The sequence below is a fragment of the Ursus americanus genome, chromosome 17 (genome assembly GCF_024610735.1).
Source record: "Ursus americanus isolate L20-20 chromosome 17, mUrsAme1.1.p, whole genome shotgun sequence".
Lineage (NCBI taxonomy): Eukaryota > Metazoa > Chordata > Mammalia > Carnivora > Ursidae > Ursus > Ursus americanus.
This window is the reverse complement of record NC_142143.1, coordinates 21,998,196-22,023,828: the sequence shown is the minus strand read 5'-3', so window position 1 is coordinate 22,023,828 and position 25,633 is coordinate 21,998,196. Positions and strand designations below refer to the sequence as shown.

General features: G+C 40.7%; 1 protein-coding gene, 1 long non-coding RNA gene and 1 other non-coding gene across 4 annotated transcripts; 2 read left to right on the top strand and 1 right to left on the bottom strand.

Annotated features, from left to right (window-relative positions):
• Positions 1-19,501, bottom strand: LOC123780721 (uncharacterized). Its single transcript, XR_006776493.2, has 3 exons — positions 19,365-19,501; positions 15,639-15,749; positions 1-2,097 (listed from the first exon to the last, which is right to left on the bottom strand). It is a non-coding gene; the product is annotated as an uncharacterized LOC123780721 (long non-coding RNA).
• On the top strand, positions 19,402-25,077 carry SLC25A3 (solute carrier family 25 member 3). 2 transcript variants are annotated; one of them, XM_045779785.2, is made up of 7 exons: positions 19,402-19,558; positions 21,094-21,215; positions 22,505-22,684; positions 23,078-23,259; positions 23,896-24,068; positions 24,545-24,655; positions 24,737-25,077. In XM_045779785.2, exons 1-7 carry the CDS (start codon positions 19,402-19,404, stop codon positions 24,895-24,897), a joined length of 1,086 nt encoding a protein of 361 aa, XP_045635741.1. In that variant the 3' UTR covers positions 24,898-25,077. The 2 variants fall into 2 exon arrangements, with proteins under 2 accessions (XP_045635741.1, XP_045635739.1); XM_045779783.2 differs by lacking the exon at positions 21,094-21,215 and adding an exon at positions 20,797-20,921.
• On the top strand, positions 23,576-23,823 carry LOC123780974 (small nucleolar RNA SNORA53). Its single transcript, XR_006776565.1, has one exon. It is a non-coding gene; the product is annotated as a small nucleolar RNA SNORA53 (small nucleolar RNA).
• Positions 25,078-25,633: the final 556 nt, after the last annotated feature.

Below are 25,633 nucleotides of genomic sequence, written 5' to 3'. Positions count from 1 at the left end.
TACTCTCTTCATTTTTAACCACAGTTAAGAATTCTAAAAAAAAAACTAAGTTGTGTCTGAGTCTGAATTTTGAAATTGTGTCCTGAGTAAAATGAATGGGGCAAACATAGAAAATGTTATTTAAATATTCTCATAGTTATTTTGTGCTAATCATGCAGTTTTTGTTCTAATCGCAAATGACACACTATGTTTTCAAGCTTCATCTGGTTTTGTGAGTTATTTTAATTATAGTCAAAAAATCATGGACTCATAATCCTGTGTCTTTTTTAACATATTGCTCCTTATAATTTCAACTATGTAATCATCTCAAAGGATGCAGGACAACCATTCAATAAAATTCAGTGCCCACTCACCAATAATACATTATATGTTAATTAATTAAATTTAAACTTTAAAAAAATTCAGGGCCCACTCATTATTTAAAAAAACAAAAACAAAAACTTTGCAACCTAACAATAGAAGGGAAGGTCTTTAATTGATAAAGGTTAGCTATCAAAAACCTACAGTGATATATTCCACTTAACAACAAAACAAAAGACTTTCACTTTATTCAAAAAACAAAAACAATAAAGCAATGGGAATTTTTAAATAGTTGCTAAATAGTTATTTTAGGAACTAAATAAGAATGCTTACTCTCATCACTACTTGCTCATCTCTAGGAAGCAGATTAAATTCTCATTTTGCCACTAAGAAAACTAAAGTGCAAATGGATTAAGTAATTTCCAAGAGGCCACACACCTACTAACCAAGATGGAAGTTTTGAACCCAAAGCTGACCAAAGGGTTATCTTTTACTTGTGATAGCAACAAAGGAATGTCAAACCAGGCACAACCAAGTAACGGCAAACACTCAGACTCAACTCAGTTAAGTGAGGATTTGGTGGATAGCTTTGATTAATAAAATGAGGGCAGTCATAATCAGAGAACAGAGTAAGTTCAAGTTTTTCTTTGGTGAAGGGGCCAGAAGGGCTTCAAGGGAGTTTTGTTCAGTTCAATTGGTTTGGCGGCAAAACACTCAAGTATTTGTTTCTACAGTATCATAGTAGTAGTGACACTTTTCTTAAGACCATTCCAAATCAGTGTAACAGGAAAAAGTTACATGACATTATCAGTAAAGAGTCACTTCATGGATTGTTTTGTTTTTGTAAATGAGTCATTTTGAAGCTATTTGGATCTTTTAATCATACTAAATAGATAAGTACCTTGAGAACCCCAAACAATACCACATCTTATACCGTAATCTAAGGATTAGTAAGCAGACTTTGGTTAAGCTGTTGACCTAAGAATTTTAAAAATAGTGACGAGTCCTATGTCCTCGGGCTACTATCAGAAATATCCGAGTCTAAGCAATTTTACAAAAAGGGTCCACTAGATGTCGCTGTGGAACTCACTGTAGTTTGAAATATAGATTCCCCCTCCCCTGACAACCACCCCATCCAAAAGTACAGTATTCCTATGAAACCTTTTATAAGCCAATATGGCATAAAGTAAAGAAGCACTCCGCATTTTGTAAAAACAAAAATCCTCTTTTGATTTCTTTTGGTTAGTGAAAAACAGGTACTAATGTAGGTCTTTTGTAGAAGTGAAGTGGCCTAAGGGGAACTTTCAGGTGGGGGGGGGGGGAGGAATGTGTATTTCTTACTATTGGAGAACTTTACTAAGAGAGTCTGTCACTTGTAAATAACACTTAAAATGTTGACTCGCTAGGGGTTCTTGGCCAACTCAGTTGGTAGAGCATGCAACTCTTAGTTTCTGGGTTGTAACTTTGAGCCCCGAGTTGAGTATAGAGATTACTTAAAAACAAGATCTTAAAAAAAATGTTAAGTTGCTATTATTGCATGCTGTATCAAAAATGCTATTAGAGGATTCCTGGCTGGCTCAGTCGGTAGAGTGTGCATGTCTCGATCTTGGGGTCATGAGTTTGAGCCCCACATGTGGCATGGAATTTACTTAAGATTTTTTTTTAAGCTATTAGACTCCAGTAGTGCCTGGGTGGCTCAGTCGGTTGGGTGTCCAGCCCTTGATCTCAGCTCAGGTCTTGATCTCAGGGTCGTGAATTCGAGCCCCATATTGGGCTCCACGCTGGGCACGGAGTCTACTTTAAAAAAAGAAAAAAGCTATTAGAGTCCAATCATTACGTTCATGTCATTACACTAAAATGAGCATAAAGGTAGAGTAATAGAAAGTCAGTAAATAGGAAATAAGCAACCTTAATTTTGACGTATAATTTCCTATATAACTTGATTATCAAGGTTTTTAAATCAGTTTGTTAATTTACCCTCCACTGACAAGATAATTTTTTTTTTAAAGATTTTATTTATTTTACTTGAGAGAGAGGGAGAGAGCACAAGCAGGGGAACAGCAGAGGGAGGGAGAAACAGGCTCCCCACAGAGCAGGGAGCCTGACTCAGGACTTGATCTCAGGACCCCAGGATCATGACGTGAGTCGAAGGCAAACACTTAACTGACTGAGCCATCCAGGTGCCCCAATATTTTATTTATTTATTTGAGAGAGAGAGAGTGCGTGCACACAGAGGAGAGTGAGAGGGAGAAGATGACTCCCCGCTGAGCAGGGAGCCCCACGTAGGGCTTGGTCCCAGGATCCTGAAATCATGACCTCAGCCAAAATCAGGAGTCAGATGCTTAACAGACTGAATCACCTAGGCTCCCCCAACGATATAAATCTTGACATAACTTTAACAAACATTGAACACAAAGAATTGAGTTTAAAAATACGTCAAATTGAGGGGCACCTGGGTGGTTCAGTCATATACATATATATGTAAAATCCATCAAGTATACATTCAAATGTTCTGTCTATAGCGTAGTATTTCAGAGTCCAAGTGTATCGATATAACAGATTGCTTTAAAAACAGAGCTTCTGTAATTGCTATGCTGGTTTTAAGTGATTGTCTCTTGGCTCCAAATCCCCTTTTCTATTCTCTACGGTAATAGGGCTGAGACAAACAACAAACTCGTTTAGGTTCCACCAATAGGGGGTGCTAGAACAGAATGGAATCCTTCACATCTTCACTCCTTCACTCTGACAGCAACAGTTATTTCCTAGCATTTCCGGAACCAGCCTCACTGAGTCCCCTCAGACACACCAGCAACAGCCAGGCCACGCCTTCTCAGAAGCTTGGCTCCCCGTTCCAGAAGGCCCCTCCTCCTAGCTACTAAGTTCCGATAACCCCTCCCTCTTCCCTGTGTTCCTCCAGCACTAGGGGTAGTTACTGCTTTCTGTAATTATTATCTGTGTGACTTCAGCGTTCTCTCTGTGCCTTTTCAGTTCTCCAGCACCTGTTTACCCAATTGCATATTAAACATTCGGTTAAAATAACTAGTGTGGCTTCTTTTTTTTTTTTTTTTTCCTGATAGAATGACTAATTTCAGTTTATCAATTAACACCTCAGTCTTTCTTTTTTTTTCCCGAGAGAGAGAGAGAGAGAGAGAGAGAGAGCGAGCATGTGAGTGGGTGGGGGTGTAGGAGCAGAGGGAGAGGGAGAGAGAGAATCTCAAGTAGGCTCCACACCCAGCATGGAGCCCAATGCAGGGCTTGATCTCAAGACCCTGAGATGATGACCAGAGCCGAAATCAAGAGGCAGATGCTCAACCGACTCAGCCACCCAGGCGCCCCAACACCTCAGTCTTTATAGAATGTCCACACTGCCTCACTCTCGGTAAAAAGGACATTTACTGAAATCGCTCCTAGCTATCTAGAAAATCTTAAACATAGGACTGTGTTGAAAAATGGACAGTGAGGGGCGCCTGGGTGACGCAGTCGTTAAGTGTCTGCCTTCAGCTCAGGGCGTGATCCCAGAGTCCTGGGATCGAGCCCCTCATCGGGCTCCTCCGCTGGGAGCCTGCTTCTTCCTCTCCCACTCCCCCTGCTTGTGTTCCCTCTCTTGCTAGCTGTCTCCCTCTGTCAAATAAATAAATAAAATCTTAAAAAAAAAAGGGGACAGTGAAAGTATTTTATAGATTTAACTGCTGGCTTCTAAAAAATTATAATACAATATAAAAACATCAAGGTAAATGGTAGGACACATAGTCTATTTTAAGCTATGAATCTGTAGCCTGACAAGCGGCCATAACAAATGAATGCGAAGAACGTAACTACTTGGAGGTGATCCTTGAACTTAAAATTGAAACCGTATCTCCAATAAATTTCTCTCAGCAGGCTTGGCAGCGTGTAAACTGTTCAGCAAATATTCATGGAACGCTTCATACGCTCAGCTGGCACCAGGTGCTGAGAATGCACTGATGAGCAAAACAGACCCTTGTGTGAGCTTCTAGATAATGTAAGGGAGGGGTGCTCCCTCAGCCTTAGCGAACGGGACTAACTCAGTTCTGCAGTTCAGAATGCCCAAAATAAGTAGGATGCAAGGAGAAATGACTAACTTCAGGACCAGGGTATGGAAAGAACAGGTGAGCCAGGAATATCTTGCATCAGAAAGTAAGGATGTGCTCAAAAAGTGATGGGACATGTTAAAAGAACACAAAAGCCAGCTTGGAGGGGCTCTCCGAGCTATTCTATTCTATTCTATTCTATTCTATTCTATTCTATTCTATTCTATTCTATTCTATTCTATTCTATTCTATTCTATTCTATATTATATTATTATATTATAACCAGAACCCACTGTAATAGAATCCAGAGTCTACACTGATAATAAAAAATAAATAAATAAATAACGGAAAGCTTGTTCTTAGAGTATAATGGTCAACTAAAAAAAAAAAAATGTTAAGGGGCGCCTGGGTGGCTCAGTCAGTTAAGCACCGACTCTTGATTTCCGCCCAGGTCATGATCTCAGGGTCATGAGATCAAGCCCCGCGTCAGGCTCCATGCTTAGCATGGAGTCGGCTTGAGATTCTCTTCCCCTCTACGCCTCCTCCCACTCACATGTGCCCTCTCCCTCTCTCTCTCTCTTTCATAAATAAATAAAATATTTAAGAAGATGTTAAGAGGGGCACCTGGGTGGCTCAGTCCATTAAGCATCTGCCTTCGGCTCAGGTCATGATCCCAGGGTCCTGGGATCGAGCCCTCTGTTGGGCTCTTTGCATGGCCTGGAGTCTGCTTCTCTCTCTGCCTGCTGCTCCCCCTGCTTGTTCTCTTTCTTTCTCTCTCTCTCTCTCTCTCTCTCTGGCAAATAAATAAAATCCAAATGAAAGAAAGGAAGGAAGGGGAGGGAAGGAAGGAGAAAAAGAAAGAAAGAAAGAAGGAAGGAAGGAAGGAAAGAAAGAAAGAAAGAAAGGAAGGAAGGAAGGAAGGAAGGAAGGAAGGAAGGAAGGAAGGAAGGAAGGAAAGGGAATAAAGAAAGACATTCTGAAGTATTTAGGGGTAAAACATCATAAGTCTGCAACTTACTCTCAAATGGTTCAAATTATATAGATGAATGGATGACAGGTGCACTGATGGATGGATAGATTTAAAAGAAACTTTAAAGTGGATGCAGCAAAATGTTAAAAACTGGTAAATCTGGATGAAGTATATATGAGAATTCTTTATTCTTACATTTTTTAAATTTGAAATTATTTTAGAATTTTATATTTTTAAGATTTTATTTATTTGAGAGAGTGAGCGAGAGAGAGAGAGAAAGAGAAAGCACAAGCAGAGGGAGGGAAAGGGAGAAGTAGACTCCCCCTGTTGAGCAGGGAGCCCGATGTGGACCTCCATCCCAGGACCTGGAGATCATGACCTGAGCCTAAGGCAGACCCTTTAACCCACTGAGCCACCCAGGTGCCCCTTATCTCAGAATTAAAAAAAAAAAAAAAAAAGATTATAATTAAAGGAGGAAGCACAGAGCTGTACCTTGGACTACTGTTTGTTTGTTTGTTTGTTTTAAGATTTTATTTGTCAGAGAGAAAGAGCACAAGCAGGGGGAACAGCAGGCAGAAGTAGAAGCAGGCTCCCCGCCAAGCAGGGAGCCCAATGTGGGACTCGATCCCAGGACTCTGGGATCATGACCTGAGCCGAAGGCAGACACTCAACTGACTGAGCCACCCAGGTGTCCCTGTACTACAGTTTTTTAATGAACACTTCCTAATAACCCGGATGTTTACAAGGGCCACTAGGAAAGAATATATTGACCTTTGGACTAAAAATGGCTCTTATAGGAACATGATCCTGCTAACTACAAACTCTTGCTAGAAAAAAAAGTGGCTTTATTTTTTTTTTAGATTTTATTTATTTATTTGAGAGATAGCAAGAGAGAGCATGAGCGGCGGAGAGGGAAAAGCGGGCTCCCTGCTGAGCAGGGAGCTGGATGCAGGGCTGGATCCCAGGACCCTGACCTGAACCAAAGACAGATGCTTAACTGACTGAGCCACCCAGGCGCCTGAAAAAAGTGGCTTTATTTATCAATTTTTAAAAGATTTTACTTATTTGTCAGAGAGAGAGAGAGAGAAAGAGCACAAGCAGGGGGAGCAGGAGGCAGAGGGAGAAGCAGGCTCCCCGCTAAGCAGGGAGCCCAATGCAGGACTTGATCTCAGGACTCCGGGATCATGACCAGAGCTGAAGGCAGACGCTTAACCAGCTGAGCCACCCTGGCATCCCAAAAGTGGCTTTAAATAAACTAATCCAACACCTGGTCATTTTTTATAGACAACAGCTGCATTTTACTAGTGTATATCTAAGGGCTGTACATAATAGGTTTACTCATTGTTTCCTGGTCAACCTCCTTGTTACCTTCCTCGAATGTTCATCAGGAAGCTACACTGTCATCTAGATATAAACAGAATCTATTCAAGTGTGTCTACACTGGTTAAGAATGAGACTGTTACTGGTCCATCCATATGTTCTTCTCCCTTTCTCAGTCCTATGCATCTGGGTAGTGTCATGAGATTAATTCTCACTCAAGGAACATGAGCAGAAAGGATGTGTCACTTTCACTGTGAGGCAGCTGAATGTGGGTGTGCCTTCCCCTGATCATCTCTTCCCCTTTGGCCAAACCTGGAGTGGTCACGTGTTGAGATGGCAGAACCATATGATGAAAGCAGCTTGGATCCCTGAGTCACCCCTGGGAGGGGAACTCTCTGGAGAACCACCTGATCAGCATTAAACTTTATAGGAGCAAGAGGCAAACTTTTACTGTGTTGTACTGATAAGACGTTAATCTGCTATGTTGAAATAGCAAGAGCTGCTTTCGATTCCTTTTTCTCTTCTCCTTCTCTTTCTTTTCTGCAAAAAATCTTGATTGGTTTCTCTTCTCCGGTTTATTGGTTTCTTTTCTTCACGTCAGGTAGCCAGGGCCAGTAGGATCTGTAAGGTTGATGCCAAGGGGACAGCGGGCAGTATATTGAAGATAATGAAAACCAATTTTATCTCTGTCAGAGAAAGGAGTCACAAACGTGGAAAGGAAAAAAAGCTAGAATGAGTCCTGCGGTATTCTGATTTGGAATTGGAGGTGTTAGTTGAACTCATGGTTTTAAAAGAAGAGAGAGAGATACATGTGTATGTGTATGTATGTATCTATGCTGAGAGAGCCTAGAAGCAATAATACCCCAGAGCAATAAGCACCTTTTGCTCTCAGATCAAATGCTATTCTCCCCTAAAGAGAACCAGAGCTCTTCTGAGAAATGGCTGATTCTAGAGCTGGGGGAGAGAAAGTAGATGAGTCTGGGGGAAATTGGGGGGGGGGGAGGATGGATGAAATAGGCGATGGGCACTAAAGTGTGTACTTGTGATGAGCACCAGGTGTATGGAAATGCTGAATCACTCTATTGTACACCTGAAACTAATATTACACTGTATTTTAACTAACTGGAATTTAAATAAAAACTTAAAAATAATAGTAAAAAAACATTATAAATAAATAAATAAGTAAGATGAGTCTGGAACATTTGCTGTACCAGAAAGTAACAAAGTGCTCAAAAACTGATGGGGACTTATCAAAAGAATGCAGGATCAGTTTAAAGAGGTTTCTACTGGCCAAATCTGTGTTAATATAAGCATCAAAAGAAAGAATGTTTGTATTAGATTATAACTCATTGAATAAAGTAGGAATCCATTAGTCCAAAGGAAGAATGAACTAAATAAATGAAGAGAAAGTAAAGCACTTCCTTACTGTAGAATAATAAATGTAGGACGGATGGAGTTAGAAAATCGCCATTTGGCAATTATCTCAACGATAATTGATTCAGGCAACAATCAATGATAGATGAAAATTACTTATTAGTTACAGCTAAAAAGAGTAACTTTACAATGAAAAAACGTGGCAAACACCACCTTGACCAAGTGATCAAATTTCACCTCCCCAGGGGCACCTGACCCACTCAGTCGATGGAACACGCAACTCTTAATCTCAGGGTTGTGAGTTCAAGCCCCATGCTGGGTGTAGAGGTTACTTAAGGAATAAAATCTTTTTAAAAAATACTTATTTATTTATTTGAGAGAGAGAGAAAAAGAGTAAGTGGGGGTTGGGGCAGAGGGAGGAGAGAGAATCTCCAGCAGACCCCCTGCCGAGGATGGAGCCTGAGGCATGTTGGATCCCACAACCCAAAACCATGACCTGAGCTGTAATTAAGAGTCGGATGCTTATGGGGCGCCTGGGTGGCTCAGTCGTTAAGTGTCTGCCTTCGGCTCAGGGCGTCATCCCAGTGTTCTGGGATTGAGCCCCGCATCAGGCTCCTCTGCTGGGAGCCTGCTTCTTCCTCTCCCACTCCCCCTGCTTGTGTTCCCTCTCTCGCTGGCTGTCTCTCTCTCCGTCAAATAAATAAATAAAATCTTAAAAAAAAAAAAAAGTCGGATGCTTAAATGACTGAGCCATCAAGGCACCCCAGAATAACATATTTAATTTCATCTCACCAGTAATTAGACAAGTCAACATTATGTGCTATCTGGTATGATACTCTGAAAAAAACAAAGGACCACATCCATGATATTCCTGCCCTAAATGCATACTCTAGATCTAATCATGAGAAAACACCAGAGAAATCCAAATTGTCTGTCGTGTACTTCAAAATAAGTGTCTTATACTCTTCAAAAATGCCCAGGTCATGAATGACGGAAGATGCCTAAAGACATGAAAATTACATAGAATGTGCTCTTGGACTGGATACTGGACTAGACGGAAAAATATTTGTGGTTTGTTTTGATTTCTTTTGTATAAGCTATAAATGATGTTATTGGGAGATTTGGATATAGGACCTCTGGATTGGATGATAGTATTATACCAACGCTCATATCCTGATTTCGATGGCTGTGCTTTGTCTTTTAGGAAATGAACACTGAAGTATTTAGGAGTAATGAGGGATCACGTATTTAACCTGACTCTCAATTGGTTCAGGAGAATATGTCTTCGCACGTGCATACACGCATGCACGTAGATTGACGTGCATATTCACGATCATATAAGTGTATTACATATGTGTATGTAGCAAAATGTTAACAACTGGGGAAACTGAGGGAAGGGTATATAGAAGTTCTTTGTACTAGTCATGCATCTTTTCTGTAAAATTACTTCAAAATTTAAAAAAGTAAACAAGAACACAAAGCCAGAAAATATGAAGAATAAAATATTGAGAATTTTCCCATAAATAATGAAAGCTAATCCCATGGGAGTAAAGGAGAGTCTTGGGAAGAGAATGTAAAAGAAGAGAGGCCAAAGACAGAACTTTGGAAATACTCACAGTACCCTAGATATTAGATAATTTTAAAAGATAGCCTAGGGGCACCTAGGTGGCTCAGAAGAATCTGCCTCTGGCTCAGGTCATGATCTCAAGGTCGTGGCATGGAGCCTGAGTCAGAACCCCTGCTCAGCTTCTGCTTCTCCCTCTCTCCCTCCCCACAGCCCCCCACTCTCCCCCCTCCCCCCACCACCCTGTGCTCCCTCTCCCCCTCTCTCTCAACTAAAGAAATAAAATCTTATTAGAAAAAAAGATAGCCTAGACTGATCTAGCCATTGTATCGGTTTTCAAAATTAGTGTACTAAGATACTTCTATTTTTCCTAGACATATTTATGGTTGTTTTTTTCTTTTGTTTTTTGTTTTGTTTGAAGTAGGCTCTGTGCTCAATGTGGGGCTTGAACTCACCACCCTGAGATCAAGAGTCACATGCTCTATCAGCTGAGCCAGCCAGGCGCCCCATATTTACATATTTTAACAATCATGCTACCTTACATATTTTAACAGTCAAAACATGCCTATGACTTTTTAAAATTACCCTTGAAAGCATTATGTTAAGGCAAAATCTCAAATGTTTCAACAATTCTTTAATATAGGTGATGTTACCTTTCTTTGCTTTTATTTATTTTTTTAGTTATATTTCTTAGAGTAAATGGTATTCCAAAAATCTTTAAGTTGTTTAGATTATTGTTACATTGAGCAGTTTCAATATATATTGACAAATGGGCAAGAAGGGTGGATTCTTAGATATTTCTGAAAGATTGGACCTAACTGGGAGATTGTCTTAACAGAAAAACAATGTCTACAAGTAGCCAACAAATTGGGACATAGCAAAATAGGGTATAAGAAGTTCTTAGTGTTTAAGACTGAAGCTTGTTGACATAACTCAGAAGGAGATGTGTTCATGTAAATAAAATTATGAAAGCAGTAATATATAAAGAAAATTCGGGCTGGGTACAATTTGTTTGAGAGACAGTAGTAAGGGGTTCCTGGGTGGCTCAGTCGGTTAAGTGTCTGCCTTCCACTCAGGTCATGATCCTGGGGTCCTGGGATGGAGCCCCGCATGGTAGGGCTCCCTGCTCAGCAGTGAGTCTGTTTGTCCTTCTCCCTCTGCCCATCCCCCTCCCCACCTTGTGCTCCTGTGCGCGCTCTCTTTCTAATAAATAAATAAAAATCTTTTAAAAAAAAGACACTAGTGATATTGGAGCAAATAATACTGTTCATGTGCAGTAACACAGTGTAAGGAATCCTGGACTCCACGAACGTCCAAAGAATGTATAGCAGTTTAGTTCTAAGATAATCACATTTCCAGGGCCCCTGGCTGGCTCAGTCAGAGGAACAATCAGCTCTTGATCTCAGGGTCATTAGTTTGAGCCACACATTGGGTGTAGAGATTACTAAAAAAAACATAAATAAGTTAAAAAAAATTTTTTAAGAGTAATTACATTTCCATTTACACAGACTTCAGGTGTTTTATCATATTTTTTTAAAAAATAAAAAATTGGTCCCAAGCTTCAGCCATACCACTTAAATAATGAAGTAAATAATATTATTTATTTTTTTTGAAGACTTTTATTTATTTATTTGAGAGAGAGAGAGCATGTAAGCAAGTGTGTGAGCGGGGCGGAAGCGTAGGGAGGAGGGCACAGAGAGAGAGACAAGCAGACTCCGCCTTGAGCGCAGAGCCCCATGCAGGGCTGGGTCTCACAAACCTGAGAGCACGACCGGAGCTGAAATCAAGAGTTGGCCGCTTAACCAACTGAACCACCCAGGCACCTCTATTTATTTATTTTTAATAATACTGATTATTTAATTCAGACAGCTAGTCTGATCATTCAAACGCCCAGGAACAAGTTATTCTGACCTATAAATTTCCTTGGGCGAGTAAATGAAATAGTTGACAAAACTCTATTTTGATTTTTTCCTACTTTGTAATTTAAATGATAGATGCTTTAAATATTTTTCTTTTTCTTTTTTTTTTTAGAAGAATATTTAAAAAAAGAATATTTTTTTAAAGATTTTATTTATTCGGGACGCCTGGGTGGCTCGGTCAGTTAAGCATCTGCCCTCAGCTCAGGTCAAGGTCCCAGGGTTCTGGGATCAAGCCCCACATAGGGCTCCCTGCTCAGCGGGGAGTCTGCTTCTCCCTCTCCCTCTGCCTGCCACTCCTTCTGTTTGTACACTCTCTCTCTTTCTCTCTCTCTCTGACAAATAAATAAATAAAGTCTTGGGGGGGAGATTTTATTTATTTATTTATTTATTTATTTATTTATTTATTTGACAGGGAGGAAGAGAGAGAGCTAGCACAAGCAGGGGGAGCGGCAGGCAGAGGGAGAGGGAGAAGCAGACTCCCCACTGAGCAGGCAGCCGGAGGCAGGGCTCTATCCCAGAACCCAGGGATCATGACCCGAGCCCAAGGCAGATTCTTAACCAATTGAGCCTCCCAGGCACCCCTAAATATTTTTCAAATTGGCATTCTTAAAATCAAAAGAAAAATATGTTTCTTTTCCACCTGTTTTAAAACAGCACAAATTATAGAAAATTTGAGGAATTGCTAGTGGTAGTAGGTTACTTGTAATTGTGTAGCAATCAGCAACATTCAGTTCTTTTCATAAGAATAAAGTCAGTTAATTCTACTAACATTTGAAGTTACTGCTCTCTGAAGAATGCATTTGATTTCCTAAAGCTATTCCTTCCCAAATGACTACCTTCCAAGTTTAGAGATATAATAGCAGAATTCAAGAATTTTCTCTGAAGTTTCATTATGTATGCAAGTTTTAATTTCATTCAGGGTTGACTGCAATTGCACCGTATTCATTTGTGAGTAGGCCCCTTAGTCAGGTACAGCAAAATATCATAAGTGACATGAGGTTTGAATTACAACAAATTACATTTCAGTTCATAATGACCCAGGGCATAAACAGAAACTTAGGTATACTCTGTCCTACATCTCTAAGGCTGAATGGAACTATTTCTACTCCTTTTAGTAAAACCTAATCCCTTCATTTTATATTCATTACTTCTCATACTTGCTGTTTTCTGGGTGTATATATTTCTCCCTAAAATTGCCTGTATTGTGGGCGCCTGGGTGGCTTAGTTGTTAAGCGTCTGCCTTTGGCTCAGGTCAGGATCCCAGTGTTCTGGGACCGAGCCCCACATCGGGCTCCCTGTCGGCGGGAAGCCTGCTTCTCCCCCTCCCATTCCCCCTGCTCGTGTTCCCTCTCTCGCTGCCTCTCTCTCTGTCAAATAAATAAAATCTTTTTAAAAAATTGCCTGTATTCTTACCAAATCTGTGACTATGGCCATCTCTGAGTGGCTGATCTTCCCCTGTCCCCTTTCATACTCAAGCAGTTGCCCTGTTTCGTGTGGCGTACCGATGGTACACACCACAGCCTTGCACCTTGTTCTTGCAGGTGCAATAACAATGTGAACTGTCAGCTGGAAGCAAACCAGATCAGCCAGGATTCCGTTCTAGTAACTGAGCACTTCACATCCATGGCAAACCAGGTAAGTCAGGATGTTGTCTCATTTTACAGATAGGAAACTTGTGTCAGACTTGTTCTATGGGCTCATGCTTTGAATTCCTTTACAGGAATCACCCAGGGATCTTTAAAAAATGTAAAAAATGGCAGATTCCAGGCCTCCTCATCAAACTTAGTAAGCAGAATCTTTTGAGGCCTGAGAACATCTGTGTCTAAAAAGCTCCCCAGGTGCTTTGATGAGAAACCATATTTGGGAACTTCTAACTTGTGATGGCCGGGCCTCACGTACAAGCTGTCCGAGTGGTGGGTTATAGGCAAGGAGTGACTCAAGTTGCCATGTATGTGTGCACCTTCTGTGTGGACTGTCTTAGGGGCCCCATCTAGGTATGCCTCTCCTCCGAGCCAAACCATATTTTATGCTTTTAATTGCAGAAAGAAGGAGATTCCAAAATATCAAGAGGTAAAGATTGGGTAAAAGCACTCCCCTGACTTTATTTCCTATAAAATACAATATCCCTGAATATGCGGATTTAACTTAGACAGTTTTCATCCCCCTGCACAAAGATGCGTGACTTCAGGAGTTTGAACCTGGGTTCCAGAGCTCTTGGGGTGCACTTAGGGTGCACTTGGTGCTCTTGGGGTACACTTTGGTAAAGGGATCGCCCCTCGTCTTACAGCCAAGGCGCTCTAGGCTCCACCTAGGATACCCTTCCAAAGAAGGATGGGGATGGTTTGACCTTTTAAAACTTTTTTCAGAATGGAAATTACAGCCCCATGGTGAAGTCCATTTTATTTTATTTCAGACAGAAAGAGACAAATTTCTCCCTACTCTCTTTACAGAGACATGAAAACAAACAAACAAACAAGATTTCTAATCAAGAAAGACAATAACTAAGGTGCTAGAGGGTGCTGCCCTTTTTTTCTCAAGGAAGATATGAAAAGGGACTTTAGTCTACCTTGCATCATTTGTTACATCCCTCTATTAGATGGCTGTAGTAGGAATTATTTAAGGGTTTTCTGTGATTCCCCCCAACAGGCATGATCCTCAAATCTATCAGTGCTACCTTGACCTCTGGCTCTAGGTTTACAAGGGCCTGTAGGAAAGTTCCACTTGAATATCCTATCTCTATCTAACATCTTAAATTCTCTTTCTCTCTCAGATATGCTTCTGTGTTAAGACTGGCCACAAGGGAAATTTGTGCAAGATTGCAAAGGCAGAAGGGAAGCCCTTACACTCTGAAGGTCAGTGTGAGATGTGAGGCGCTGTGGCAGCTCAGGCACGTGGATGCTGATCTGTTGGTTTACCTGGGAGCGGGGCAGCAGCCATGTGTGGAGCTCTTTCAGCAATCCAGGACCTCCTTCAGTTTCTCTGAGTCCTGGGCCAGAGTTACGAGCAGGGCCTTGGCTCCTATGAGCACTTGCAGCATGGCTCCTGCGGGGACCTGCGTTACTGAGATTGTAGGTGTCAAGAGACAGAGGCACAGTCTAGTTTATCCTCGTGGGATCCAGTTGGTCTTTGTGGATTCCATGTTGTCCCTCCTCATCCTCACTTCATGTCCAACTTTCCTGACTGACTCTAAGCTCTATCGATTTACAGAAATTTCAGGTCCAACCCCAGACGCGCAGGCAACCTCTTCTCCAGCTCTCACAATTGTTTAAGACCTGGTCCCTAAAATAAGCCTCTTCTTTCATATGACTCATAGTGCTTATGCTTCTCTGGTCAAATTCTGATCCAGACAATGGTATTGGAAATAATTCCAGAAGAACTAAAACTTAAGAATGCGTTCTATGAATCTGTTCTGGGCTATCTGATCTGATTGGATTTAAAGGCACCGATGACCAGTTGTCAATGACAAAAGTGACACTGGTTGTCCATGGTATGCATTAGCAAAAACAGTTTCTTAAATCATCACCTATGGATACCTGCAATCAAGTGCCTAAAGAAGGCAAGGCTTTGGGTAACCATGTGGATACTTCCATAAATTATTTAAAAGAAAATAAGTAGTATAATGGTGTTGGTTGGTTTATCCTAATTATGTTGGATAACTGGGGGAAAGGAAATGATGAGCTTAGGGCTTTAAACATTCAGTTCAAGATAAAGGATCAGAAATCTTACGTAAAAAAAAAAGGAAGAAGAAGAAGAAGAGGAAGAAGAAGAGAAAGAAAGAAAGAAAGAAAGAAAGAAAGAAAGAAAGAAAGAAAGAAAGAAAAAAGAAAAAAGAAAAGAAAAAGAAAATCTTATGTGACTGTCTCCCTGTATCTCTGCAAGGCTGTACTTTCTAAAAACCAAATCCAAAATATAATCCTGATTTACAATGCAACTGAATTTCCAATCTCGAGGGTCTCATGTTAAAATTAATTTTTGTTTTTGTTTTTTGAGCAGCAGTGAGATCCTGAATATTGGCATGGGAATGGGAACCTATGGGCAGGCTGATGAAACTGGAATCACAAACTTCTAAATTCTGCTGAGGCCTCTTTTGCCAGTATTGATGGCCTTTCCTCCCTTGCCTGAAGAGCTTAGTCTCTCCTTACCTGTAAAATTGGCCTCTCCTGGGGTAGTTAGTTGCCTTGTAGGGTCTGCTGATCCTCCTCAAGACCTATCATCAACACCTTCCATAGCTTCTATACCCATTGCAGGAGATCCTAGAAGGTAAGATAAATAGTGTGCAAGATATATATTGACAGAAACCTGAGCAACATGTATGGGGATGGAGACAGAATGTGGGGTGGGGTGCATGGTAGTCACCTTCTAGGATGGCCCAGTGATCCCTAGGGCCTTACCCACATTGTATCAGGATCGGTTTGTGTGATCAGTAAAATACAGAAGTGATGGCTTCTGCAATGAGGTTATAAAGGGCACTGAGCTTCTCTCTTGGTTGCTATCTGTCTTTCCTGAATTACTCATGCTGGGAAAGCTGTGCCATGAGCAGCTCTATGGAAAGATCCATTTGACAAGGAACTGGAGTGTCCTGCCAATGGCCAAGTTAGTGGGCTTGGAAGCATATCTTCCAGCCCCAGAGACCACAGTCCCAACCAGCAGCTTGACCACAACCTCATGATACACCCTGAGCCAGGCCATCCAATTGAGCCTCTCCCAGATTCCTGACCCTCAGAAAATGTGAGATGATAATTGTTTGTTGTTTTATGCTCTTAAATTTTAGGATAATTTGATAAGTAGTGATAACTAAAATAGAACAGAAGAAATATAATGGTAGACCAAACCAAATTTATTGCTATGGGTAGAGTTAACAGTGTCTCAATCCATTGTTTTAGCTCAAATTTCTGAGAAGGTCTCTTAAAAGTTTGGCTGAAATTTAAATTCAGTAGTGGCTCATATTAAATGAAATTAAAATGCAAGACTTGGTATACTGAATAGGAAAGTATTTTTTTTATTGTTTTTTAAGTAGGCTCCTTGCCCAAGGTGGGGTTCAGACTCACAGCCCTGACATTAAGAGTCACATGCTCTACCAACTGAGCCAGCCAGGTACCCCCTGAATAGAAAAGTATTGACAGAGACACTCTCCTTTTTTTTTTCTAAGATTTTATTTTTAAGTCATCTCCATACCCAATGTGAGGCTGGAACTCACAACCCCGAGATCAAGATTGACATGCTTCACTGACTGAGCCAAGCGGTGTGCAACAAAGACTCCCTCCTTGACCAAACCTTAGTTAGCCTCTTCTAAGCCCTTTTCTTTCTTTCTTTTTTTTTTTTTTTAAAGATTTTATTTATTTATTTGAGAGAGAGAGCGAGAGAGGGAACACAAGCAAGGGGAGGTGAGAGGGAGAAGCAGGCTTCCCCCCAAGCAGGGAGCCCAATGCGGGGCTCGATCCCAGGACCCTGGGATCATGACCTGAGCCGAAGGCAGACGCGTAACGGCTGAGCCACCCAGGCACCCCTCTAAGCCCTTTTCAACTAGGCATGTCCTTGGACATATCCTCCAAGGGCCTACCTGTAGCAAGAATTTTGTCAAAAAGAATGAAATCTTGCTATTTGCAACAACATGGTTGGAGCTGGAGAGAATAATCCCAAGCAAAATAAGTCAGTCAGAGAAAGTTGTCTTTCCATATGATCTCACTCATACGTGGAATTTAAGAAACAAACAAATGAGCTAAGAAAAAAAAAAAAAAGAGACAAACCAAGAAACAGACTCTTAACATCAGAGAACAAACTGATAGTTACCAGAGGGGAGGTGGGTGGTGGGGATGGATGAAATAGGAGATGGGGATTAGAGTACACTTATCATGATGAAAAAAAAATAAATAAAACGGGAAAAAGAAGAATTCTATCAACTTAGCTTAACAAAAAAACCTCCTCACCTTGATATCTATTTTATTTACTTATTCCTTTAGTAATCTCTACACGCAACATGGGGATTGAACTCACAACCGTGAGATCAAGAGTCACACGCTCCACCAGGCACCCTAACCAGCCTTGATATCTGATTACCCTCAATACCTTATCAAATTCCTCGTTCTCCAGGTAATACCTGATTACCTTGGACTGCCTTCAGCAAGAATCCTGTTAGGTCAATTTAGGAAGAATTACCCTATCCTCTTAATAACTTACTGACAGCTAACCCTCTCCCCAACCCTGCTTCTTGACTCAAACCCCCACATTTAGACATTGTCTCATTGAGTTCTCATAAACTTTGCAAGATAGATGTTACTCTCATCCAGGACCAGCTTTGTAATTTGTAATTTCTGTGCAAAAATGAAAAATGCAGGGCCTCTTGTTCATAAATTATTAAGAATTACAAAATGGATGGGGCACCCTGGGTGACTCAGTTGGTTAAGTATCTCCCTTTGGCTCAGGTCCTGATCCCAGGTCCTGGGATCCATCCCGTGTTGGGCTCTCTGTTCAGCGGGGAGCCTGCTTCTCCCTCTCCCTGCCGCTCCCCAGGGGCTTGTGCTCTCTTTTTCTGTTTCTCTCTTTCTCTCTCCTTCTCCCTCTCTCTCTCTTTCCCTCCCTCCCTGTCAAATAAATGAATAAAATCTTAAAAAAAAAAAAAAAGAATTACACAATGGTGATAACAGAGCATTAAATTTAACACAGGCCCTATGTAACTGCACAAGCCCATGGGGCTACCCTCTGCTTCCATCTTATATTTAAGAAACAGGTTCATAGAGATGCAGTGAATTTCCAAGGTTACTTTGTCAAGAGCCAGGACAATGTCAGAGCCAGAATTCTAACAGGGTTTGACCCCTACTAAACTCTGCCCAATTAAACTAGGCCCTTTTGTGTTGAACTGAATCTCATGAAGATTTTCTAAATTTATTGAACACACAAAATCTGCTGCCAGTCATTTTCACTGTCATTCAACCATGTACCCCCAGGTAGTTAAAATGCATTTACTGAATGTTTTAATAGGTCATACGAACTATTGTGATGAACCCCCAAGCTATCTTGTCTAAAGAGTTCTTGCTGCACATTTTCTATTAAAATACTGCCCTTTAGCCTAACGGAAAATGCAGACATATCTATGTGTAATGTCAATGGATGGATTTAAAAAAAAAAAGTACCTTAATGGCAGGTGTTGTAACACAAAATATTTCAGGAACATTCTGACTGCAACACCGAAATAAAGTATCATCACACATTTGGCATTTCCCCCCCCTCCTTTTGTTTGTTTAAGTGACTACTATGCTGGGACTCATTTAAACGTAAAAAAACTGAAGCCCCGACGTCAGGGAAAAGACGCTTGAAGGTGAAGGGACAAAAAGACGAGGTCACGAGCACAATCCTACACCGCTCAAAAACCCGGCCCCGGAATGCGCGCTTGCGCAGAACGAATCCTCCTGAGCAGAAGCCGGGCCGGAAGGGCTGGGGCGAGCTGGGGCGGGCTGGGGCGGGCGGGGGCGGGGATAGGGTTGCTAGGAGAACGCGGTGACGCTACGGCCTCGGCGCTCTTTTCCGCCAATGGGTGCCGCCTGCTGCAGTGACACGTAATGTGCGTCACGCTGACGACGCACGAAGGGCACAGATCTAAGGGTCGGGAGGACGTTCGGCCTCTGTGAGCCGCAGCCTTTTCGAGGGAGCGGTTGTGTGTTCGCCATCTTAGGAAGTGAGTGTGCTGGGTCTTGCCCCTGGTGGGTGCGGGGAACGGAGCCCCTCTGAGGAGCTGCGTAGGCTGTAGGTCTGGTCGATCTCCTTGGAGGAGGCCGCCATGACCTCCTCAAGGGCGCGGAGGCGGGAAGAAGGAAGGCCCGTGTAGGTGTCCTATGGTGCCGGTGACTTTGGCGGCCTGAGGGGCCACTTACCTTTACTCTGACCGCTGCTCTCTCTTCCCTTAGGAAGATGTTCTCGTCCGTGGCGCATCTGGCGCGGGCGAACCCCTTCAACGCGCCCCACCTACAGCTGGTACACGATGGCCTCACGGGCTCCCGCAGCAGCCCCGCGGGGCCCCCGGGCCCGCCCCGCCGTTCCCGCAATCTGGCAGCAGCAGCTGTGGAAGGTGAGCTTAGACCTGCCCCCGATATGGTCGTTATGTCCCCTCGGCCTTAGTGGCCTGGAGGACAGAGAGGAAGGACGCACCTGGCCTTTTGCACCACAGGACGGCGCCTAGTTGCTTGCCCTAGGATGTCAGCCCTTTTAGTCCTAGGCCGTGTATCGGATCCTTGGCCCTCTCTCAAGGGCGTGGAAGGGCCCAGGCACAGTTCCTTCTGTGACCTCCACGTCCTCGGGAGAATAGAGTTATAGAGGCCGTGACTAGCTCCTTATCTTCGCCGCCGTGAGCCCGCTTGGTCAGTAGACTACGTGTTGGGTAAAGTCTCCTTCCTAGCTACTGGCCACCTGCAGTTCTTTATAGCTATTATCTATTACTTGATTTGGCTTTAATTTTCTTCTTAAAAATACTCGTTCCTCTCTTAAGCATTACCGAAGGCTAATATTTGTTAACACGAAGTGTATGAGATAATTGGGTCTCTCGTTTTAATGTAATTGGTAAAAGAGAGGACAGAAGCCCCAGATAGGGAATAAAAAGGAGATAAGTAATTGGTAGGGATCCCAATAGTCTTTCAGGAATCTTTTTGGTTAGACTGAACTTGAACTTGTATGTTTTAAATCCCAGTGGAGTGTGCGGACAGAGAAACCTGAAAACCAAATTGAAGGATTTCTGTAAATGTTATCTACATTATATGCCTGTAAAATCTAAAGTTTTTAAATCATTTATGTGTTTTGTTATGTCTTTAGTGTGGGTGGAAAAATCCTTACACTGTTCTGTAGTAAATGTATTTGACTTCAGGAATTTATGTTTATCTCATTTTATGCTTACATGAATCTTTAAGTGGGGATAGTGTTGATTAGTGGCTGGGGTACACTTAGAAGTTTGCAAGCTTTTACTTGTCTAGTGCTCCTCTTAAGTTTGATTTGTATTCTGAAGTGTGCTTTTATCAGCAGTTAATAATTTGAAGTTTGATTTTAATTTGAAGAGCTATTAACGTTGTCAGAGACTTTTTAATATGGCAGAATAAGAGCTAGTGTCTCAGAACTATTGTAATCTCAATGATTCTTTGATTTTGGCAGTAAATGCCTTGTTACTTAACACTAGGTGGAAAATCATCTTCCAACAGTGGCCAAAGCTGTTAAGTTGTGATAGTACTATTTCACAGGGAATCATAGTTCTCTTTCATTCCCATGGCCTTAGTCATCTCTGAAGAAATACTCACTTGATTTTTTTTTCCAATCAAACAGAGCAGTATAGCTGTGACTATGGATCTGGCAGATTCTTTATCCTTTGTGGACTTGGAGGAATTATTAGCTGTGGCACAACACATACAGCATTGGTTCCTCTAGATCTGGTTAAATGCAGAATGCAGGTTTGTTTTGCATGTTGGATTAAAAGCATATTGTTGAAGCATGGCTTTTAAGTTGTACGGCATAGACATCTACTAACAAGCTGTGTGGAAACCTAATTATCCAAGAGGTAAGTTGATAACCAGTAACATGAGTTTTATATTAAAATGCATGGTGTGTCTTGTCTTACTACAGAGTACAGTTGCGAATATGGCTCCATGAAGTTTTATGCACTGTGTGGCTTTGGTGGGGTCTTAAGTTGTGGTCTGACACACACTGCTGTCGTTCCTCTGGATTTAGTGAAATGCCGTATGCAGGTTTGTATTGAGATGGCAACGTTAAATGTATCTTTCATGTGTGACTTAATTCCAAATAATTTTAAAAGAACTTCACAAATGAAAAAATTTGAAGACATCACAACTGCTAGAAACTTTTGTAGAAAACCAAACCCAAATTTTCTTAACTCGTGATCTTTATTTTAATTAGTGTTTTAAATTGAAGAAATGCCTCTTTTAAAATAAGATTGTAGGCAGATTTTTGGATCTCAAACCCTGGCTATAAATGGTATTTTGCTGCTGTGCTCAATTCTGACTAGAGTTGCTCTTCAAGGCCTGCTGGTTCTTCATGCTCCCAAATGGTCATTTTAAAGCGGTTATATATCAGAGTAGGTATTCCTTCTTAGTGTATTTTTGAAGTGACTTCGTGTCTCTTATTTACTGATAAGATCAGGGCAGAACATTATGTAGATTAGAAAAAATACTCTTCACTGTCTTAGTATTAAAATTTCGTAGGCATAGTTTCTTGTATATTTATTTACATAAGAGTTTTTTATGATTAGAGTATCTTAATTAGGATTATTGAAACAAAAATAATCAAACGTCAAAAATTTATTTGTCCCAAACAGGATTAGAAGTCTACTTACCTAAGAGAGAGAGGAAGGTGAAGTAAAGGAAGGTGAAATGTTAGCAGGGAGAGGAAGGTGACGTATACCGGCCCTTGTAGTACTGGCAGATACAGTGAAATTAAGATTTTTTTTCTGTTCCCATTAGTTAATAGAATGGATGTGAAATATACCTTCACTAAAACGTATGCATGTGTCTTGAAGTGAATTTAAGTTAAAAGACAGATTCTCATTATGTTGATCTACCTTTTTAACTTGTGTTTCATTTGCCTTACGTTCATAAAACTTTGTAATATAAACTTCTTAATGGGCTAGCATACATCAGGATATAGACTTACCTCTTACTCAGGCAGTAGCTTTAAAACTAATTTTTTAGAAGTGGTAGAGTTGGATGGTGAAAAATTTTGAGTCCGTTTTATCATGTATTTTTTTTTTAGGAATTTTGCCCTCTTAACTAACCCGCCAAAACTTAAGTCTGACTGAAAGAAAGCTAGGCCTTAATGTATAAAGTTAAATTTACAAAGATGATTATAGATATTAAGTTGATATGCAGTGAATTTGTGTTTACCCGTACCTTTTGTGTAGTTACTGAAGTTTATTTTAGAACCAAAGGAAAAACTAATAATAGTGAAATTCAATATTTATTAGAAGTGATAGCTCTTTGGTACATTTAATTAATTTTTTTCTTCCTTCTTTTAAATAAAGGTGGACCCCCAGAAGTACAAGGGCATATTTAATGGATTCTCAGTTACACTTAAAGAGGATGGTGTTCGTGGTTTGGCTAAAGGATGGGCTCCGACCTTCATTGGCTACTCTATGCAGGGGCTCTGCAAGTTTGGCTTTTATGAAGTTTTCAAAGTCTTGTATAGCAACATGCTTGGGGAGGTATGTAATTTTAACTTAAAAATTGAAAGTCCTAAGCTTTAACTACTTTAAGACCAAAAAGGGTCTTTTTTTTGGTCTTTATTATTATTATTATACTGTGCTGCTTTCCAGGTAAGTTGGATTTTGAGTTTTTTAAAGAGAAGGTCTGGGATTCCTCTGTGTAGTTCAAGGGCCACCTATAGCCGGCACCTAGATGTTCAAAAAATAATTCACATTGTGCTGTGGTTGATAAGGTTATGGGAGAGGACATACATTCAGTCTCATGTGTGGACCATATGATAAACACTGTTAGGTGGTCTGAAATGTAACTGTTTCCTATAACTGTCTCTTAATTGAAATTGTAAACAGCCAATGCAGTAGCAGTACACGTTCCTTCTTATGTTTTTCAATTAGGAAAATGCCTATCTGTGGCGCACATCACTGTATTTGGCTGCTTCTGCCAGTGCTGAATTCTTTGCTGACATTGCCTTGGCTCCTATGGAAGCTGCTAAGGTTCGAATTCAAACCCAACCAGGTTATGCCAACACTTTGAGGGATGCAGCTCCCAAAATGTATAAGGAAGAAGGCTTAAAAGCGTAAGTGAACATTTGTCTAGAGTTACAGTATAGAAATACTCATTTAAGGAATCTGCATTTGTTAGCATTAAACCTACCAGACTTTTTTTTTAAGCTATTATGTTAATGTCTCTATACCTTTTATAGAGAACATAAACTCCAGGGGCAAGGATAAGTTGATACATGGCTTAAGCCCTGAGTTAAAGATTTTTTCTAAAGTAAGAACGTTTGTCAATCTGCATATGACTTGATATTTGACATTAATTGTTAACTTTTGGGAAGGGCTTGTGAGAATTGTCATCGGTGTTCACAGCTAAGAATTTGCATATAGTCTGGCAACATGCTTCCTTAGATCCACCTTTGTGGATGTCAGGCTCGAACTGAGTTCTACTTGTAAACTTCTTGTTTCTGGTAGTTCCAGTAAGAGAAACATCCAGCAACTTTTTTGGTTGTATAGTCAAAGGTGCTTGAGTCATTGGCATGTGAGAGAAATACACCTGCATGTTAGTCGTAGGTTCTGATAGAAATGACATGCAATTGTGCTGCCATTTTTTGCTATCGGGACTCGACTGGTGTGCGGACACTTCTGTTAATGATGAAAATCTCTGCTAGGTGAATAAATAACAACTGGGTGAAATAAGTCTCCTGGTTTCCTAGATTCTACAAGGGAGTTGCTCCTCTCTGGATGAGACAGATACCATACACCATGATGAAATTTGCCTGCTTTGAACGTACTGTGGAAGCATTGTACAAGTTTGTGGTTCCCAAGCCCCGAAGTGAATGTTCAAAGCCAGAGCAACTGGTTGTAACGTTTGTGGCAGGTTACATAGGTGAGTTACTTGCAACATGTATGTCTGTGAAATTAAGGACAAGTAATCCTTTCCATTATTGGCCTCTTATTGTGAGAAAAAAAAAATTCCAAAGAAGTTTTATCTTCCCATAGCGTTTTCTATGCCTTTTAGGATTCCTAAAAACTTGTTAATTAGTTTCTGAATTATTTTCAGGTTTGCATGTCTTGATTAAGTTTGGGGGATACATTGATTTCACTGCTGTACCTTTTTTTTTTTTTTTTTTGGTCTAGTTTTTCAAGAATACATTTTTAACACAAAGGAAAGTTGATTAAAATGTGAATATAAAAACTTGAAGGATTGTTCTGCTTTATATAGGGTAGACTGCTGTATAACTTTCTTGTCAGTCTCTAAATCTGATTTTAAGAACTAAAAATTAGTCAGGAAGAGGTTGTTGGTTGTGATGTGAATTTTTAAAATTAATCCCATGTTGGGTTATCTATCTTGACTTTTTTCAGCTGGAGTCTTCTGTGCAATTGTTTCTCACCCTGCTGATTCCGTGGTATCTGTGTTGAATAAAGAGAAAGGTAGCAGTGCTTCTCAAGTCCTTCAGAGACTTGGATTTAAAGGTAGGATTCTCCCTCCCCCCCAAACAAAGAGTAACACTTGGGTATATTTCGTTTTTCATTCATGTTTCATATTTCAACCAGGTGTATGGAAGGGACTCTTTGCCCGTATCATCATGATTGGCACTCTGACTGCACTACAGTGGTTCATCTATGACTCTGTGAAGGTCTACTTCAGGCTCCCTCGCCCTCCTCCACCCGAAATGCCAGAGTCTCTGAAGAAGAAGCTTGGGTTAACTCAGTAGAATGATCAAAGCAAATGTGGACTGAATCTGCTTGTTGATCAGTGTTGAGGAAAGTGCAAGAGGAACTTTTATATATTTAACAGTGTAGGAAATTGTCTATTCCTGGTATAATTACTGTAGTACTCTTGCCTAAGGCAAGAGTTTCAAACCCACTGTTGAAATAAACCCAACTATTCATGATTTGTCTGTGACTTGGTGGTTCTTTTTAAAGCTAGTTTTTAAAGAATTGACCCTAAAATGGAAGGAATTAAGTGTAAGTTAAAACCTCAAGGAAAAAATGTAAACTAATCACGGTTGGTTCAGTACTCTGATCCCCACTCATTAATTGCTATATGTGTCAAGTTTTGTCACACAGAAGTTCCTATACTCCCAAAAATAAAGGAAACATACCTGAATTTTAAAAAACTTGATTTAGTTGTAGTTAAATTGAAATATGGATACGTATTTGTGGTTATATTTTAACAAGTAAATTTCAGCATGTAATCAAATTTCTGCAACATGTACTACTATACTTTTAAAAATCCTAATGAGTTTGCTAATCCTCATTTGCAAAAGAAGATCTAGGTGTGCCTAGCTGGCTCAGTTGGAGGAATGTGCAGCTCTTCATCTCAGGGTTTTCTGTTAGAGCACTATGTTGGGTGTAGAGATTATTTAAACTTTAAAAATTAAATTGAAAAAAGTATATGAGGCTGATTGTTAGAATGATAGTTCTTAGTTACTTTATTTATTTAAAGAT

Excerpts from the sequence above, each read along its gene's own strand:
- SLC25A3 (XM_045779783.2), top strand. The coding sequence starts at position 19,402 with ATGTTCTCGTCCGTGGCGCATCTGGCGCGGGCGAACCCCTTCAACGCG. Across the intron at positions 24,069-24,544 it reads GTTTGTGGCAGGTTACATAG|CTGGAGTCTTCTGTGCAATT; the intron begins GTGAGTTACTTG and ends GACTTTTTTCAG. Across the intron at positions 24,656-24,736 it reads TCAGAGACTTGGATTTAAAG|GTGTATGGAAGGGACTCTTT; the intron begins GTAGGATTCTCC and ends TATTTCAACCAG.